Below are 20,761 nucleotides of genomic sequence, written 5' to 3'. Positions count from 1 at the left end.
TTCAAGTTATTTTGCCTTTTTTTCCCGGAGCATTCATTACAAATGTAGAGTAAGTTTTTCTCATATTTGATTAGGAGGTTGATACAACTTTCATCAAAACCAGTACACTCTGGTTTTAGGCACAAAGTTTTTTGACAGTGAACGCAACAAAGTTTGTGCTTGTTGATTTTGCTAGAGCAAGTTGCACATCTGTTTCGTGTTTTTCGTTCGTTTGTTTTGCTGTTACTACTTTTAGGGACTGGCGTATTTTCATTGGGTTTTGTCATTATTGAAATGATTTTGCTTTCAAATAATGCCTCGAAAATTTAGTCTTTGTCTCTATGTAACCTGAAGGTCACTGCGAGCAGAGAAAGAAAAGGGAAAACAAACGCTTTGACTATCCACTGAAGGAACCACTATTGCAATACCCGAATTGTGGCACTCAATCGTTCGGCCGTTATTGAAGTTCCCAAATTCTAATTCCCGAGCTTGCGAATCGGCTATAAGTAGGTGGCTTGTGGTTGTAGGTTTGAATATATGATGCCGCATTACATACAAGGTTTGTCTCGAAGACCTTCCCATTCGAAGTCTCCAGTACAAGGGCATTCATTCAAATTTTGAAAAGACACTATTTAATAAGTGTAACTCGGGGGTGCATTTTCGGTTGCTTTGAAACTGATTATAAGGGTTATGTAAACGGTTCATAAAATGTCCACGTTGCTTTGTTTCAGAGATTATGTTTAATACTTGAAAGATAGTAATTCAAGACTTGTAGTAGAGCGAGTTTTTCAGTATATTGGCAATATTCGGTTTGTTTAAGAGCAAAAATGTCTGAGCCTTCTGGAGTCGAACAGGTCAAGAAGAAGATTGTTACTCTCACGAACGATCTTGAAAAATTTAGGGAAAAGGCCACAAAATGTGAAAAAGATGCGAAAGATCTACGTGACCGGGCAGAAAAGGTTAGTTATAACAATTGCTCTTTTGGAGATAGAAACAAAATGCTTTTTTTAATTTCGCAAATTATTTTAGACCGAAAAGGAGAGCGAGAGCTACAAAAATCAGTTGCAAACTTTGGAAAAAGAACTAACGCACACTACTAGTGAGAAAGATCAACTAACAGCCAAGCTGCAGATTCTAGAGCGAGAGTCAGACAATGTCACTCAGTAAGTATTGTACTGATTTAACGGTCCTTCACGACCTGATAATAGGCTTAGCCGTTTTCGAGAACAAGCGGTTATCAATAATCAGTTGTTCGGAGGGGGTCTTTCGATTAGAGCCCACGAACGAAAATATGGATCTTTTCCATTTGTGGCCCCAGCTTAGTGGGCGTATATTATTTGCACCCCCCCCCCCCCCCCCGACGCATGTGCCATATTTTTGCATAATGATTTACTATGCAAATAGTTTGTCAATAAACGATTTTGCGATAAGAACGTCTGCGCTTGGCAAACCTTTTGCGATTGCCATGTATGCAGAAATAAATGGACTCCATTTTAACAACTGACGACTGGGCATAAATCAGCCCTGCAGCAAACCCGCTGCGAATCCCCAACAACAACAACAACTATGTAATATTACGTGCTCTGTAACTGGGGGTGCATAACGTACTGGGTACAAACGGAAAAGATCCAAAAATATAACCCCCATTGTGGTATATTTATTAAAATGGTAAGCTAGCTATACGTTTTATGACCATTTAGTGGGGGAGTGGGGAGCTGTAATGGGTAAATAAAGAGCAATTCGGATTTCAGAAAAAAGAGCAACCTATGCAGTTTTACAACTGGCTGAAACAACTTCTTCTAATTTAGACCAAAGCAAAGAAACTGTTGCTATTTTTCTGGATCTTGCAAAAGCGTTTAGTTCCATTTCTCATAACATTTCTAAAAAAATGAAAGATATGGTTTTTCCTAGGAAGCGAAAGAATTGCTGTTTTCATTTCTTGCCAACCGCAGACAAAAAGTAAAACTTAATGGCATATTCTCTGATTGTGAAATTGTGAATCACGGTGTGCCGCAGGGAACTGTTTTAGGACCACTCATTTTTCTTATGTGTCAAATATTTTTCATCTATCATAAACACAACGGAGAAAGTAATTAAATTCGCAGATGACACAAGTATTGTCTGTTGTGGAAAAAAAAGTAGCTCACAAGGAAAAGTCAAGGAAATTTTTACAAAAAACAGAAGAATATGTAGATGAACAAATAAACTTTTAATACAAACAAAACCGAATCAATCTTCTTCTCGCGCAATGATTCTGATTTCGGATCTATTAATAAAAATGATGTTCTCGAAACACCAAAATGTTGCAGATACCTTGTATTAAAAATGACAGGAACCTCAATTTCGATGAGCAGCCGAATAAAACCTTAAAAGAGATGGCTCATGCTAAAAGATCATTATACCTAATAAGACATCAAATTCCCTTGAACGCGCGCATTCTTTTAAAATCATTTGTGCTTTCACTTATCGTTTTCGGCTATCTTTTTCAAAATTTATCGTCAAAAAACCTAAGACGCCTTAATCGCTTTTATGGGGTATAAAGTGTGCTTTCTACGCAAAAAGTATGACAAAGCGAGATATATGCTAATACAGACAAAGATCCTACCCGCTGAGCTAAACAGCAAAAATGACGTTAATCAAATTTCATTATGATATAGCCCGACCAATTCTGAACATTTTCACGTGTATCTGAGTCTTCAGCAAAACACTCGAAAAAATCAAAATTAGACAGAATGTGAAAACCAACTTTGGAATGAATTCAATTGTTTGTCAATGCGTACAAAAATGGAATTAGTTAACACAATGGCCTCGGTTGGCAAAAATGACAACATTTTTAAGAAAACGTTGATTGATTTCCTGCTCTCACAACATGAAAAAATTCCTTGGAATCGTAACGTAGGAGCTAAAAAGGTATCTTTACTTATGGGAAGAAAATCGGAAGTTTAAAAAATTGCCATTAGATTCTTTACTAACAATACTCAATTACGAATCTTCCAGTCACGGTGCTCTCTAATCATTACAAATGTTTAAATTTAAAAAAATAATAACTTAGACAGTTTTTATGATATCTACGCTACTTAGTAGCTTCTTTGTTACAAAGTGGGGGAGTCCAGAAAGCCCAGCCGTGCCACAAGCAAGGACAGAGAATAGACGAATGGACTGAACAAAACGATCACACGATTAATTATAAAAATTAAGAAAAAAATTAAAATTCAATTAAAAGTCAGTTAAAAAATAGTTATTAAGATGTCTAAACCGACTCTCTGCTGGAAGCATGATAACTCTGAGATGAGACCATAATTTTTTTCCACGTATTTTAGAACTTCGAAAACTTTTCACTGGCGAAATTTTTCGCATGTAAATTTTCATTTTAATTTAGGTGCTTTTTCAAAATCTTGACAGATGTGAAAACAGTCATTAATATTTCAGTTTATATTGACAGCTTTTCGATTTTGCTTAAAGCATTTAGCAGAAGCTCCCGTTGATTTTCTTTGAGTTCTCTTTTTCTGTAATCACTTTCATTGTTTTCTGATAAAAGGTGTATTGCAGAATACTGAAATTATAGGTGATGGAGTGTAACTCATCTAGAACTTCGTTCTAATAACAATTTTTTAATACGTTTTTTTAAATAATAATAATTATTGAATCATTAATAACATACATATTGTGTTATGTTTTAGTGAGCTGAACACACTGCGAAACAAGTTACGAGATGCAGAAGATGCTGTAAGTAATTTTGAGTCGTAACAGGTTGATGTCGTGAAATGAGAGCTCAAGCCGTCCTCGGCTTGAGCTCTCATTTCATGTCAAATTGATCTTCTTGAAGGAATAAATAAACAATTCCTTAGTCTGTCTTTCTCCCACAACATGAGCATTGTTAATTCTTTAGGAGGAGGCGGCTTTGGCGAGTGTGAAGAAATTGGAAGACATGAACGAAGACACAGACAGAAAAGCTGAGGCTGTAAGTTGTTAAATTTTTAAGATTTTATCCAATAGACTGCGTTGAAGACATTAACAACAAAAAGTTTTAACAAAAACGATTAATTGCTCTCAAAAGACATTTATTTTTTGGTTTCAGACTTGTCGGTTTTAAAATGCTCTCAAGCGAAATTTAGCAATTGTATCAGTCCTGTGGTCGTTTTTATCCCGTGCTTCATCTGCTTATTATGGCCTGACCAAAGTTCTCTTTGGAATTTAATCGTCTCGATTGCATTAAACAATGTTTTCCAGTTGTATTTGAACTTGCACAAATTGAAAACGTGAAAGATTTTTTTTTATTAATAAACATTTAATCAAATTTTTCAAAAAGAAGAACACTGTATTTTCTCAGATGCTATATAAATATACACATGTTAGGCAGCGTACACTCTCTTGAATCGTCATTAATCAATAGCTTACAATTACTTAATAACAATTATATGAACATTAATTACTGAATTTAAACGCTCTCCAACTCATTGAGCCATAATATATTTGTCCAGGGTCTTTCTTAAATTGTTCCATAAAAAAATTCTTATATTTGATTTTCGCTGTGGAGATCTAAAAACCATTTCGGCAAAAAATTTTGAATTGATATTCTTTTCCTCACAATACTTTTATCCAGTGACACTGGATTTTTCTGTTGAAGAAAACGTATTTGTTCTCTTCTTTACGTAGTAACTAGTTGGTTTTTCTAATCCAAATCCGGTTTAAAATGCTCTTTTCGTTCCTAATTAAGAGTCTGACATAAGTCTCTAGCCGATAGTCTAATAGGCACTTAATTGGGAGGATATGATTTTCCATTTTTAGTTGCGCTGAGGAATTAAATTTAGCAAAATGAAAGCTAGCCTTCACCGCCCAGCTAAATAGCTTTTCTAATGTTATGATTAAATTATTGCTTATTGTTGAAAGTAAAATAGCTGAATACTGTATATGAGTAAGTACTAGTGCTTTTGAGTACTAGTATTTTGCTTTAATTCCTTGAGCCATTTTTGATACAATATGTGAATCAGACTTAAAATTATTGTCCAATATTACACCAAGATATTTTACTTTTTTGACTTCCCTTATAACATGGCCTTTCATGCTGAGTTGTTTCTGTAGATATTGGTTGCCGAAAACCATGAATTCTGTTTTGTCAATGGGTTCATTTTCAATGAGTGAAAATTGTCAATCATTTTGATAATGCCCTTTTCTAGTACGTTCACACTCTCATCAATATTGTGATTACTGCTAATTGAAACTGTGTCATCGGCATATTGGACAGTTATGCAGTTTGCTTGTGTGTACATGTCATTTACATACAGGGTGAACAAAAATGGACAAAGGACGGTTCTCCGCGGTACTCCTTTCTCAGACTTTAACCAGTCACTTTGCACATCATCCAACACCACTCTCTGTGACCAGTCATCTGAGTAGCTACTAATTATTCTTAACTGCGTTCTTGCCACACCTAGAGAATTGAGTTTTCTTTGTAAGATATTATGATCTATTGAATCAAAATTTTTTGATAAATCGAGAAAAGCGGCAGCAACGAATTTTCGCCCTTACAATTCAAATCTGCCCTAACAGTTTCAGTCAAACAAACAAGAGCATCGATAGTTGATGTTTTTTGCCGAAACCAAACTGTGTTTTAGAAAGTAGCCGCGTCTTGTGTGTAAAATCGATAATTTTTTCTTTTGAAAGTGTCTCGAAAACCTTTCCGAATGCGGGTGTTAGAAAAATAGGTCTATAGTTTAATGGATCCTCAGTGTTTCCTTTTTAAAAAGGAGTTATGTTTGCCTTCTTAAGGCTACTGGGAAACTGCTGTATCTTTGAATACTCGTTAAAAAGAAAAGGTAATGGCTCTGCTAAATGCACTGTACCATCTCTAAGCACCCAAGAGGGGATTGTTTAAGGACCCTGGGGTTTGTTGGGATTTAATCTCATTAAAACTTTCAAGCACTTCTGACTTGTAATGTACCTGAACTCGAAAAGGGTTTTAAATGATGCTTTTTGAATATCATATTTCGCTTTTTTTGTTTTCAAAATAGAAGTCACCAAGTTTACTGAATCTGTAATTCAATAAATTCACCATTTTTTTCTTGCCTGTAACTAAATTCCCAAAACTATTCAGTACAAAAATAGATGTTTTTTTTCGCGCTCCTGGTTTTATTGATTGTGTTCCATTTCTCTTTGTTTTAGAATTGAGAATTAGTTGCTTCTAAAAGCGTTCAAAGTCATTCAGATAGCTTTTGTTCAATGACTTCGTAAACTGGTTTAAGTCGCTAAATCTATGGGCATTGATTATCTCTTTCATCTTGACATTACGGTGTTCAGTTTCTCTGCTCACAAAAGATTTCGCTAACGAGATGGGTTTCCCATTTCAATGAATTTTGTTTTAATGGGAGCATTTAATAGGGTAGCGTGTTCAAGTATTCGCTCAAAAGCTTAAAACATTTTTCTGGATCTTGGTAGTTCATAAAAACGGCTGGCCAATTGATTACTAAAAAAGTTTAAGCACACTGTAGTTTTTCATCATAGATTGCTTTCTTCGTTGATTGATTTTTTTTTCAATTTCTTGTCAAATAAGATAATATGTGAAAAATGATACTTCTTATAGGTGAGCCAAAAGTTTCACTGTAAATGTTTTTCACTGAGTTGTCAGTAATAATGTAGTCACTCAGAGTGCCTCTTGTCTTTGAGTATCTTGTAGGTTGATAGTTGTTCAGGCTGGTCAAATCATACGGGTTTAGAATCGTTTCAAGTCATGATCCTTCTTGTCTGTCTAGATTATCAATTCTGTAATCACCCATCAGAACTATATCTTTATTTTCCCTTATTGCTCTATCGATACTTTAAGCTAAGTTTCCTAAGAAAAATTCAACGCAGATTTACTAGGATTGTATGAGATGTTTATCAACATATTGACTCCGCTGGTTTCGCACTCTAACTCTACCCAAATTGAGTCAAACATTGAATAAAAGTTATTTATGTCTTTCCATTTTTGGGATTCAGATGCTTGGGTGCCAGTATCTTAACACCACCTCCGTTTTTATCTTTCCGATCATTTCTGTAGCAATTGAATTGATCTGGAACCTGGTTAACTTGGTTTTCAACATCAAGTGGACTTATTTATGTTTCACAAAATCCATGAATGCAGTTTTCACCCAGGTTGTTTAATTGTCTGTCCATTTGAACTTTATTCTTCTTCAAACTTTGACAGTTTAAATGGAATAGCTTGAGATTTTTAGGTTTGTCTTTGCAGTCTTTGAAAACTTGATCATGTGTTGAGGGTGGGCCCGAATTTCTTTCAATATCACCAGCTGGAACTAGCAATTTTTTTGTAAATTACGAAACCTGTCTAATTGAAAAAATAATAATTCTTGAAAACAGTCTAGAAGAAAAAGAACGGATTGCCTGAAGGCTTCTGTTACTGACAGAACAGAAAAGCTGGTTTGGTTTATTTTTAGGGAACAATGGCGCGGGAATGTGAACGACCATTGCATGCCTGAGTAAAGCCAAGCAGCAGAAAAGAAGCCTAATTTTATTTATAACCAAACATTAACGAGGAATCACAATCAGTTAACGACTTTTGTTATTTCAATTGAGATTGTTATTTTTCTTATTTGATGCTCTCTGCGCTCAAAAACTAGTTTTTCAAAGGCCTGTGTTTTGGAAAATACATCTACGAGTCGTTTCTGGAATACTTCCATTTGTTTTTGGCAAGATCTGATCACACATGGCTATGGTTTTTGAAGTCACATTGGACTAGTGATTTTGGTGACGCCAAAACAGATGGAGCAAAAAATTGAGTGGTTTTGTTAAGCGAAACTCTGTTTTTAAAGCACAGTGGTGAAACGATGTTTGAACAAAAATTGCTTTTCGAATGTATTTTTTTGTTTAGTGTACGGCAATTTAACTTGTGTTTACTGTTTTTTTCGATTTTTTGGGTTTTTCTAAATGTTTTTCCGAATCAGCTCCTAGTACTTTCTAGGCTGTTTTTATTTATTCGATTTATTTATTTATTTATAAGATGTAAACTTTATTGGCGAATTTATTCGAATTATTGGCGAATGTAACTTTATTGGCGATTGTAAACTTTATTCGAATTTCTTTCTGGTCTAAAGCCTTAACCTTTTAAATGTTAGGATGATCATGGATATTTCTGATTATGAACAAGCTCTGTTTTCGTTTTTATTTTATATAAGAAGCTGATGCTTGGCTTTCGGTTGTCTTTTGGGTGATCTGCGCTCGCTTTGCGTTTTATTAAATCTATTTAAATGGTTTGCATCTCCAGACAAACAAGTTTTTCGCCTTCAAATTGAGCACTAATGTACAAACAGGAAACACTTGACGAAAAGTTGTATTTACCCAAGTTCTTCTCTCAGTGCATAATTAGCATGCGTCAATGCTTAGAAATACATCAAAATTAACTCAGAGTATAATTAGCATGCGTCAATGCTTAAAAATACATCAAAATTAACTCAGTTTCCTATGAAAAATTCAACGCAGATTTACTAGGATTGTATGAGATGTTTATCAACATATTGACTCCGCTGGTTTCGCACTCTAACTCTACCCAAATTGAGTCAAACATTGAATAAAAGTTATTTATGTCTTTCCATTTTTGGGATTCAGATGCTTGGGTGCCAGTATCTTAACACCACCTCCGTTTTTATCTTTCCGATCATTTCTGTAGCAATTGAAATGATCTGGAACCTGGTTAACTTGGTTTTCAACATCAAGTGGACTTATTTATGTTTCACAAAATCCATGAATGCAGTTTTCACCCAGGTCGTTTAATTGTCTGTCCATTTGAACTTTATTCTTCTTCGAACTTTGACAGTTTAAATGGAATAGCTTGAGATTTTTAGGTTTGTCTTTGCAGTCTTTGAAAACTTGATCATGTGTTGAGGGTGGGCCCGAATTTCTTTCAATATCACCAGCTGGAACTAGCGATTTTTTTGTAAATTACGAAACCTGTCTAATTGAAAAAATAATAATTCTTGAAAACAGTCTAGAAGAAAAAGAACGGATTGCCTGAAGGCTTCTGTTACTGACAGAACAGAAAAGCTGGTTTGGTTTATTTTTAGGGAACAATGGCGCGGGAATGTGAAAGACCATTGCATGCCTGAGTAAAGCCAAGCAGCAGAAAAGAAGCCTAATTTTATTTATAACCAAACATTAACGAGGAATCACAATCAGTTAACGACTTTTGTTATTTCAATTGAGATTGTTATTTTTCTTATTTGATGCTCTCTGCGCTCAAAAACTAGTTTTTCAAAGGCCTGTGTTTTGGAAAATACATCTACGAGTCGTTTCTGGAATACTTCCATTTGTTTTTGGCAAGATCTGATCACACATGGCTATGGTTTTTGAAGTCACATTGGACTAGTGATTTTGGTGACGCCAAAACAGATAAAGCAAAAAATTGAGTGGTTTTGTTAAGCGAAACTCTGTTTTTAAAGCACAGTGGTGAAACGATGTTTGAACAAAAATTGCTTTTCGAATGTATTTTTTTGTTTAGTGTACGGCAATTTAACTTGTGTTTACTGTTTTTTTTTTCGATTTTTTGGGTTTTTCTAAATGTTTTTCCGAATCAGCTCCTAGTACTTTATAGGCTGTTTTTATTTATTCGATTTATTTATTTATTTATAAGATGTAAACTTTATTGGCGAATTTATTCGAATTATTGTTGAATGTAACTTTATTGGCGATTGTAAACTTTATTCGAATTTCTTTCTGGTCTAAAGCCTTAACCTTTTAAATGTTAGGATGATCATGGATATTTCTGATTATGAACAAGCTCTGTTTTCGTTTTTTTTAATATAAGAAGCTGATGCTTGGCTTTCGGTTGTCTTTTGGGTGATCTGCGCTCGCTTTGCGTTTTATTAAATCTATTTAAATGGTTTGCATCTCCAGACAAACAAGTTTTTCGCCTTCAAATTGAGCACTAATGTACAAACAGGAAACACTTGACGAAAAGTTGTATTTACCCAAGTTCTTCTCTCAGTGCATAATTAGCATGCGTCAATGCTTAAAAATACATCAAAATTAACTCAGAAAAAGGCCAAAAATAATTCACAATCGACCTTTCAATATTTGTAAAAAAAAAATGATCACGGACGAGTCCTGGAAAATTACATTCAGCGTTTTACAAATTCTTACATTCAGCGTTTTACATTCAGTTGTATTTACCCAAGTTCTTCTCTCAGTGCATAATTAGCATGCGTCAATGCTTAAAAATACATCAAAATTAACTCAGAAAAAGGCGAAAAATAATTCACAATCGACCTTTCAATATTTGTAAAAAAAAATGATCACGGACGAGTCCTGGAAAATTACATTCAGCGTTTTACAAATTCTAACAAAAATGAACTCAAATAGTTAAAGATCACTGGAATTCATTCAAAAAGTAAACAAAGCAAGTTCAAATTAGACAGATGATAAATCCATTTAGTCAGATATTTAAGCAATATCTATCTTATTAAATTCAATTTACGCTAAAATTGGTTCCCTGATTCAGGGTTAGATATCTCCTGAAGCAGCACCCTGGATTGAAAAAGAATTTCTTCTTTGAGCAAGTAATAAAATTCAATTATTCCATCAAATTTAATTTTACACAAATCAGATGACCACTACAAATGATAATTTGGTCAATTTAAGCCAAACGTGCAATTAGTGACCATCTCAATTAATAAACAATGTATATTTAATCAATTTGTTTCCATAAATTGTTCGGAGCTTAGTGACTCAAGTATTTAAAAAAGGAAGTCCATTAGATTCAATAAGTTATCGTCCTATCACTATCATAAGTTTTTGTCAAAATTTTTAAGAATTTGACGCTTTCCGTTTTACATTTGTTCACACAACAACGCTGAAAAATTTTTCTTAATGACTTCTGCCTCGCACTAAAGATGTTTGCGCGTGTGACCTCTCTCTCTCTCTCTCACTATCAAAAGTTTTTGGGTCATTGGCATGGTTATATTTTGGTCGTAAGTGGCTCGCCTCACTCAATAAAAATGACTTATGTAACTAAATTTGAGTTTTTTTTTATGTCAAAGGAACTCATGTATGTAATAAAGGTCCCCAATAAAAAGGTTTCTGCGGAGTGAATTTTTAACCAGCCGTATTAAATTATCGCTGAACCTTTTATCGCGTCGATAGTTGACTTTAATGTGAAGCTTAATGTTGACAAATCCATAGTTCTACATTTTAAAGGGAAACAAACAAAATAAGATATTCATTTTGAAACTGAAAGTGCAATTCGGCAAAAAAAATTGAGTACCGAAGACACAGACTATTGTTTCAATTAAAGTACAACTGATTTAATTACTCATAAGTGGCTCAAAGTCTGTGATCTCAGAGACTCTAGGAGACTCCGTTCACCTAACCATATGAGAATTAATTTTCAAAGATCCAGTCCTCTCACAAAGTTCAGTCCGGTTTACGCACAATTTAATAGAAGAATAAACCTTTTCTTCATAAAAAGTTTGAGCAGATGTTTGCTTCTAAAAACAAATTATTGTCATGAGAACTAGTTATTCAATAATTTAACTGGATTATCATTCAATCTATTGGATGTTTTTTGTCAACAAAGTTTGGTTGCTGAAATTACCACGTTTCTGAGGTTACCCCTCAAAGACAGACAGGTTAAAACAGCAGTCTCAAAAAAATTTCCAAATTTCTATGACAAACTACAAACTGAAAGTCTTAAATAAAAATGCTAGCGAATTAAACACACAATTGTTGTTACTAAATTGAGTTTGTTTTCTCCAAAGTGATGTCCGTGACAATAGTTTCTGGGTCGTTAATGATTACAAAAAATAACAGGAATGATCATTTCCGAGTGTACTTTTTAAAACCAGATTCAACTGGTCATAATCTTCATCAAATTTTGATTTAAAAAGGATTAGATTCGCATCGAAATAACCGTCAGTTCTAAACCTCGATAGCTCCTTTAAAAATAATCTCGAAAGTCATGCAGTCAAAATTTTCTACGTTTGTAGGATTTCCTATTGATATCAATCATATCTTATTAGATTTATGTTATAAAATTCTTAGTGGTCCTGGGAACTAAGTGCCCTGATACGAGGTCGCTTGCGACCGAATGCTGGGTACAAGTCCCGAAGGAGCTACAAATTATGTTCAATTGCTCTTGTACGATGTTTGACGCAATTATTTTGCGTGTTTTTATTATGCAATTTTTTATCGATCGTTTTGTTCTAGAACATTCTTTCGATTCACTTCCACGCTTGACTTCTTGATTTTTGTGCAACCTAAATTGCTCTTCAGAAATTATGTCGGATGCTAAAACCAAAAGCGATTGTAAGATAAACTACTGCAAGGCCCTAATAGCCGATTGGTTAATACTTAAGTCTATTACGCCGAAGGTCGGGAGTGCTAACCCATGCTAGGTAAAAAATTTTGCCTGAGAGCAATTTGTTCATCCTTAGTCGGTGTATGTATTAAACTTCTTTTTACAAATTATTTAGAGAACCAAAGAGCGAACGTTTACTGTTTTAGTTTAGTGGTTGAATGTTGGAAGAAACATGGATACGCTCTTTCGTGGTTTACGGGTGCTATACAAGTGGCATCTATTGAAATGAAGATGCAATTATAGTCTATATACTGATTTCTTTCTGTACAGAAATCTGAGTCTGTTCTATATTACTATTTCTGAAAAGATCTGATTCTTTCCATCAATTTCGGATACAAAAAACAATAAGCAAATCTAGCTAGGGCCGTAAAGTTAGAGCAAAACAGTCAGTTCATGCAAGGTTTTATTTAGCACGTTCTGCTTGCTTTACCGTGATCAAAAATATTGGAGTTTTTTGATAATCTGTGTTTAGGTTATTTCATGTACGCCAGCCGCCACGTTCAGACGCACAAATACTATGTTCTAGCTATTTTATAGTTATTTTCGGAAACGATACAATTTTCAATAAATTCTAGGAGGTGTTTTGCGTTTCAGGCCTCAAAGAAAGCTGAGAAGCTGGAAAAAGACATCAAGGCGTCTGAGGAGAAATCAAAGAAACACGAAAAGTTAGTTCTCGAGAAACGTGTTCTATCTAATTTCACAAGTTCCATTATCTTAATAACTCATTAGTGGTACAATCGGCTATGCTTGGTTTGTTATAATTATAGTTAACTTTTACGGTAATCATTTTGGACTTTTATATAGTAGTCGCTCTCCTATCGCCTTTGACATTTCGTTGGTTTCAAGTTCAAGTTGATAGTTTAAGTACCGGAACTTGTAGTCTTTTTAAATCCTGAAAATATCGGTGTACTACTTGGTTATAGCTTCCAAATTCCAGATTTGGGCTTGAAAAGGCAGATGTCAAGGAAGACTCCAAAGCTCCTATGGTCAATTCGAATATCGCTCATCAATATTAGCAATGACTTCGGGAAATATGGACGAATATACACATTACTTAGATTTGTACTGGCCTTTATAGCAATATGGCAAAAGCGTTTGAATGTATGCTTAAGGCCACGCTCGAGTCGGTCAATATTTGCATGAGTAAGTAGCAAGTGTAGCGAGGAAATTGGTCACCAATGTTGGTGAATTGTTATATCTTAATGAAACAACCAACCTTCTGATAGAATTATGAATTGTTGAATGAGAAGTGAACTTGAATCGCATTTTACATGCTTGAGTGAGAGCAACCGACTCTTGGTTGTTGATCAATCAGTGAAACCATAGATAGATTGCTAATGTGCTTCTGCGGAGCTAAAGTTAGAATAGTTGAAAGACCTCTGTGCTATGATTTTGTATGCTTATTTCTGCAACAGCTGCAATTTTCATGGTCCCTAAATGTGATATGCCAAGATAAGTTTGTGGAAAGATCGTTTGATATGAAATTTTAATGTTTTGCAATTCATTGCCAGGTCCCAATCAACTACGTGTTATTTTAATGAGAGTGAACGTTCTAAGGCAATGTTGACTACCATTATTTTGATGTAGAACATATCCCCCTTCAAGATTTCCGCCCGCAGTCACTCTTGTGGAAAAGAAGGAAACGTGACCTCGCTAAAAGGACAGACAAATTTCTTGCTGTTTTTTGTATTCTTTCTGGCATCAGACGTGTACGTATTTTGGCCACAATTTTTCTAAGGGGTCTTTGTTAACCTTATTTTGATCAAGCTTTTTTTTACTTTGCAGTTTTGGAGAGTAGTTCGGCGCTCATTAAGGTAATTTAATACAGAGATGGCCCTAAATGATCAATTAAAATTAAACGTAGGCTTATATATAGGTTCTGTTCGCAGTTGTAGTCGTGTGTTTTCGTTTTTCTGGAATATTCTTTGGCTCGACTGCAGGTTTTGGCTTTCCGAGTGACTTTTCATGCTTGATTTTTGTGTTATCTAATGGAAATTGTTGATTTTTGAGCAGCTGAACTCGATTACTGGAGATTTTCCAATAAAGTCGAATGAAAAGTGCTGAAAAATTGGTTTCATTTTCACTCTGTCTGTTTAAAATAAGCTAACACCATTCGAATCTGCATGTTTAATGTATGCAAAATACTAAACCCTCTTGCCCTCGAATGAATTTTGAAGTAATTATTAACGTAGTTTAGCAATTATATTAGTCATGTTGGTCTTTTTTAAGCAATTGCCTTCTACTACTGACGAGAATAGCTACTGACGAAGCCAACTGCTCGGCGGTTGTTTGAGAGGAATTCGCCCGACGTTAGTCGGTTATGTTTGTAAAACGTACCTTTTTTATCCAAAATTTTTGCTTGACCGTGATCACGCTTTTGTTCTAGTGTTTTTTTCTTGAGTGACCTTTTCACCCTTGATATCTCCATTTTTGACTGATCTAAGATGCTCTCTTTCTGAAATAAATTTGTTGCTAATATGAGAGCGATTGAGCCGAAAAGAATTACAGCCATTGTATCTTAGTGGTTAAGATGTTGGACTGGCCTCCTGGAGGTCCGGGTTTGATCCCCTGGGGCTTGGTGTTTCTTGCACCTGTGAAGTATTTCTAAGCTCCACACCCAGTAAATGAAGTTGCCCTTCGCCTTTCATTTGAGATCAATTCTTCCGACAATCGGTTTTTGTTCTTTTAGTTCTCAAAAATTTTAGTTGTTTTTCCTTACTAGTCTATGTATGCGAATCATCAAAACTTTTGAGGAGACCAAAACTCATATGAAGGACGGTTCTTAGTCTTATAATGTGTCCTAGTTAAGAAATTTTCGGTTTTCACATAAGAAATCGTCGGTATCGTAGTTTTTTTCTAGCCAAAAACAACGAAATTTCCTATGAGTTTTTTGTCGGTGTCGTCGTTTTTGTTCGTAATAAAAAAGAAAGACTCAGTATCGTTGTTTTAAAACGTTAGACAGATTCGTTATCGTCGTTTTTAAACGTAAGAGAGCTCCGGTATCGTTTTTAAAATTAAGTGAGATTTGGTTTTTTCTAGAGAAACAACAGAATTTTTTGTACTCCGGGTCAAAAAAGCAGATTAGTCCAGCGGACCAAACAATGAAAGCGATTGATACTGGGCTTTTTGAAACGCAACCAACCGCCAAAATTTTGCTTGCAATCTACAAGAAATTATGTCAAAACTCAGTGAATGCGAATAATCAACAGCATTCTCATCAATGTTCAAGTTTGTTACTTTTTGAATTCAAAAATAACCAAGAAGTTTATTCTCATTTCTTTATGGAAATGAGCTTTAAATAGATTTGCAATGAGTTTGCACATTCTTTCAGAGTCTTTTTCTTAGAAGGACGCTTGAAAGTCGTGCAAAAAAACATTATAACGTTTGACTACATTTTACACAGAAAAAAATTTTCCAATGGAAAAAAACCAACAATTTTTACATCTAAAACCGAACATACCGACAATCTCATACGTTTAAATACCGAAAATATCGAATCTTCTAAAACCGGACATACCGAATCTCTTTTGCATCATACAGCGACCATACCGAATCTTTTTTGCGTTCGAAACCAACGATACCGAACAAACTGAGCATACCGAAGCTTTCTTACGTTTGAAACGGAAGATACCAAAGATTTGTTACAAGTTTTTTGTCGTTTTTGTTAGGTCGTCTCAACTAGGTTGACCCCTTCCTAGTCACCCCAAAACACGCAACCCCGTCGTCGACGCTCCTTCACCTGGGAATTGGACCCACGTGCCGCTGTCAGAGCCCAACCCCCACCCCCATCGCTTGATCTGGTTAAACAGTTATTAGGTACTCGCAAACGAAGTTTGATGCAATGTTTGTAAACGTGTTCGTCTTTTCTTATGCAAAATTTTTGCTTGACAGTTTTTGAGCTTTTTTCTAGAACATTCTATGTCATCTCAAGTTAGTTTTTCGTGCTTAATTTCTTTTCCTTTTTGGGTGGTTTCAATTGGCCTCACTCGGAAATGAAGTTTGTTGCTAATATAAAAGTGATTTTTAGCGGTTCACTCTCGAAGCTGTTTTAGTTTATTAGTGAACATGTCTGACTGCTATCCTTGAGGCTGCAGTTTTGAAGCCGTATGAGGTCCGTTTTTTGCACCCAAAAAATTCTAACCTACACACCTAAATGAAGTTGCACTCCGCCTGCCGTTCAAGAGAAATTCATCCAACGTTAGTCTGTTTAAGTTTCCGTTTGTGTTTGTTAAAGAGAAAGCGATTGTAGCATAGGATATCACAGGGGCCTGATAGCCGAGTGGTTTATGCTTCTGTCGAGGACTCCGGAGGTACTGATGGTCTCCAATTGTACCCTGGTTGGAATTTCTGCTCCTGTAAAGAAAACATTTTTAATAGCCGACGTCAGCCTCAACGCCTGTTTTTTAGGAGCTTTCCTTTTTTAATTTTGCTTTACCTTTTGATCACGTTTTTCGTTTTAAATAAGTCACGATTTTACGTTTGAGTTCTGACTTACATAACTCAATGTTTCAACTGAATCGATTTTATATTCTTTGACGTCAAGTCAGAAGAACAAAATCAAAGGAAACGGGATAAGCATATAAATCCCGGTCGTTAAATCATAATGCTTAATCATAATAATCATAATTCTTTGACGTCAAGTCAAAAGAACATAATCAAAGGAAACGGGATAAGCATATAAATCCCGGTCATTAAATCAAAATGCAATAGGTTATCAAAGTTGATAAAGCGTTTGCTAGCTTGCGTTAGTATTATGCTTAATAGCCTTCGGTTTAGAAGCTGAATTAAGTGTTTTTAGTAGCTGCCGTCAGCCACTTAAACGGCTACTATTTAGGCGCTTTCCCTTTTTAATTCGCTTCACCTTTTGATCACGTTTTTTGTTTTACATAAGTCAAGATTTTCACGTTTGGCTTCTGATTTACTTCATTCAGTGTTTCAACTGAATGGATTTTAAATTCTTTCACGCATTGAATTACGGAATGTGGTGAATACTGTCAATGTCAAAAGAGCAAAATCAAAAGAGACCGGATAAACCGATAGAGCCCAGTCATTAAGTCATTGAGAATTAGGTTATCAAAGTCCATTAGAGTGTTTGCTAGCTAACATTTGTATTAAGCTTATTAGCTTTCAGTTTAGGAGCTGAAATAAGTATAATTTTGGAATCTAACTAATACTGCACATCAAATTGGAACACTTTTTTTTACACTGGAAAAAAAATAGAACGAAAATTCTGTCAATTTTTATCTCAATTATTTCTTCTGTTTCAATCCCAATGTGCGTCAACCGGGACAATGACGGCTATTTTCCGGCAATTTGCCGGCTATGTTCTTTTCTACAGCCCTCAATTTAATTCGTCCCTCCTGTCATTCGAGAACAGCTTGTCCGACGTTAGCCGGTTTATGTTTGTAAAGTAGTTTCAACAGCTTTCTTGCCAGAGCGCCTATTTTTTGCGTTCAATCGCTAAGTGTGCTGAAGTTTATGAAACGGCCTCCATTGAAGGTGAACAGATAGTTTTTGAGTCCAGAATAGTGCTGTTTTTCTGAGGCCAAGAAAACTTTAACAGCTTGCACCTGGGTTAATGGGTAGATTTTACTTGCCCAAAAAATGGATTTGAAGACATAATCTTCAGCAGCTTCGTGCTATTTTCAATCTATTGAACTGTTTTCGACGTTTTTGTCCCTGTCGCTCATTGAGTCGATGTTATTTTGGATGAATTTTATTTTTTTCTTTGCAGTAGCGTTCAAAGTGTTTAGGTTTCAATACGATGCTGAATCATGCACTAGAATTTTTTTAAGAGAGTTTGAAGATATTTAATAAAAAATATTTAAACATTCAATTTAGGAATTGATATCGAATAGACTGCCTAATATAACCTAAATGTTATCTCATTTAATTTTGAAAAAAATGATGAGCCAATTTGTTGCGTAGGGAGAATTTGGCTACAATTTTTTTACCTTTTCTATACAGAGGAGCTTGATTGAACTAGGAATGAAGCTAAGGTCTGGGTTCATTTGAGTATAAAATTTGTGCACAAGAACAAGTTTACATGAATCACCAAATGCTGCTGTGTTGAAGAAAGTATTCCCTCCTATCCGTCTAAAAAATATGCATGCTGAACAGAGTATTCCATGCATTGCTCATACAGCCGCATGCCCAACACAGATATGCACAAGATATAATGAGAAATCAATATGTATGGCAACCAATCAATAACTCTGAAAGTATTTAAGTTACTATTGTGGGGAATGAAGCCTACTAATAGGAATACATGTAATTTTTAGAAAAGGGGGTTGGCGTGAGGAACCTATGCTACCCAAACGTTAAATAGTTGCCTTGCTAGAACTAAAAAGAAGTTATTAATTGCTCTCAAACGAAGTTTGTAGCAATTATATTAGTCCTGTTTGTCTTTCTTTTATGCGATTTTTCGCTTGACCGATTTTTCGTCTGACGCTTTTGACTTTTCGTCCTCAAAAACGGGATAAACAGGTAGCGCCCAGCGGGCATTAAGTGCTCTTAGAGCCTTTCAGCTCAAACTGTTTTGGAGACTTATACTTATACTTATGGTGTGAAGGGCGGTTCTGAGAGGTTGAGAACCCCCCCTCCCCCGTTGACCCCCATCCCCACCGCGCTGTTGCCCCCCCCAACCCAGTGTTGCCCCCATCAGCCCCCAGTGCACCCCCCCCGTGGCTAGCTACTGACGAAGCCAACCGCTCGCCGGTCGTTTGAGAGCAATTCGCCCGACGTTAGTCGGTTATGTTTTTTAGTTGAAGACAAATTACAAATTTAATCATTTTGTGAAAAAGACGCTGTCGAAAGGAAACTTTTTTACTTAGGGAATTGTTCGTTAGTACTCAAACAGGGAGCTTTTGGAACTAAAATTTTGTTGGTAAATATCTAATGGAAATTGCTAATTTTTGATTACTGAATCTGATTACTCGAGTTTTTTTTTAATAAAAACTAATGAAAAGTGCGAAGGAACAGGTGGTTTCATTTTCACTGTCTGTTTAAAATAAGCTAACACCATTTGAGGCTGAATGTTTTATGTATACAAAATACTAAACCCCTCTGAATTGAATTAAGCCCTCGCCTGCCCTCGAGAGCAATTCGTTTTACGCTTTTGAATTGCCCTCGAATGAGATTTGAGTAATTATTAATTGCTCGCAAACGAAGTTTGGCAATTATATTAGTCCTGTCGGTCTTTTTTATGCGATGTTTCGCTGGACGTATTTTTTGTCTGACCCATTTGACTCTTCGTCGTCAAAAACGGGAAAAACAGGTAGCGGCCAGTGGGCATTAAGTTATCTTAGAGCCTTTCAGCTCATTAGTCTCCAAGTATGCTATTCACAGAAACTGTTTCGGAGACTTCTACTTCGGAGCTTTGTGAAGGGCGGTGCTGAGAGGTTGATGACCCCCCCCCCCCGCCGTTGCCCCCGCTCGGCGGTCGTTTGAGAGGAATTCGCCCGACGTTAGTCGGTTATGTTTGTAAAACGTACCTTTGTTCGTTTTGCAAAATTTTTGCTTGACCGTGTTCACGCTTTTTTTCTAGAACATCGTTTTATTTCTTGAGTGACTTTTTCACCCTTGATATCTCTATTTTTGACTGATCTAAGATGCTCTCTTTCTGAAATAAATTTGTGTCTAATATAAAAGCGATTGAAAAATTTTAGTTGTTTTTCCTTACTAGTCTCTGTGTGCGAATTATCAAAACTTTTGAGGAGACCAAAACTCATATGAGGGACGGCTCTTAATCTTATAATGTGCCCTAGTTTAGAAATTTTTGGTTTTCAAACATAAGAAATCGTCGGCATCGTCGTTTTTTTCTAGCCAAAAACAACGAATTTTCCTATGACTTTTTCGTCGGTCGTTTTTGACCGTAATAAACAAGAAAGATTCGGTATCGTCGTTTTTAAACGTAAGAGACTTTCGGTTTTTGTTTTCAAAATTAAGCGAGATTCGGTATTTTCTAGAGAAACACCAGAATTTTTTGAACTCCGGGTCAAAAAAGCAGATTAGTCCAGCGGACCAAACAATAAAAGCGATTGGTACTGGGCGTTTTGAAACGCAACCAACCGCCAGAAACTTTGCTTGCAAACTACAAGAAGTTATATCTAAACTCAGTGAATGCGAATAATCAACAGAGTTCTCATTGTTGAACAAGTATTTTGCATTTTTGAATTCAAAAATAACCAAGAAATTTATACTCATTTTGTTTCGCAAATGGGCTAAAAGATTTTCAATGAATTTGCAGATTTTTTCAGAGCTTTTTCTTAGAAATTGGTGCAAAAAAAAGATTATCATAACGTTTGACTACATTGTATACAGAAAAAAAATCCAATGGAAAAAGCAACATTTACGTCTAAAACCGAACATACCGACAATCTCTTACGTTTAAATACCGAAAATATCGAATCTTCTAAACCGGACATACCGAATCTCTTTTGC

The 20,761-nt window shown here is 35.5% G+C and overlaps 2 protein-coding genes across 2 annotated transcripts in view; both read left to right on the top strand.

Moving 5' to 3' along the window:
- The first annotated feature begins 720 nt into the window (after nucleotides 1-720).
- LOC142349935 (uncharacterized) overlaps nucleotides 721-20,761 on the top strand; it is a 32,195-nt gene continuing 12,154 nt past the window's right edge. The window contains exons 1-5 of the mRNA XM_075401792.1: nucleotides 721-938; nucleotides 1,009-1,142; nucleotides 3,660-3,705; nucleotides 3,869-3,940; nucleotides 12,914-12,984. Coding sequence (XP_075257907.1) covers nucleotides 807-938; nucleotides 1,009-1,142; nucleotides 3,660-3,705; nucleotides 3,869-3,940; nucleotides 12,914-12,984 — 455 coding nt within the window. The 5' untranslated portion in view covers nucleotides 721-806. The remainder of the gene's footprint in view (nucleotides 939-1,008; nucleotides 1,143-3,659; nucleotides 3,706-3,868; nucleotides 3,941-12,913; nucleotides 12,985-20,761) is intronic.
- LOC142349936 (putative caffeoyl-CoA O-methyltransferase 3) overlaps nucleotides 10,423-20,761 on the top strand; it is a 223,066-nt gene continuing 212,727 nt past the window's right edge. The window contains exon 1 of the mRNA XM_075401793.1: nucleotides 10,423-10,432. The gene's annotated coding sequence lies outside the window, so the exon portion shown is untranslated. The remainder of the gene's footprint in view (nucleotides 10,433-20,761) is intronic.

This window comes from Convolutriloba macropyga, chromosome 11 (genome assembly GCF_964194025.1).
Source record: "Convolutriloba macropyga chromosome 11, txConMacr16.3, whole genome shotgun sequence".
Taxonomy (NCBI): Eukaryota; Metazoa; Xenacoelomorpha; order Acoela; family Convolutidae; genus Convolutriloba; species Convolutriloba macropyga.
Note: the sequence above shows the minus strand (reverse complement) of the source record. Positions and strands in the feature narration are given on the sequence as shown.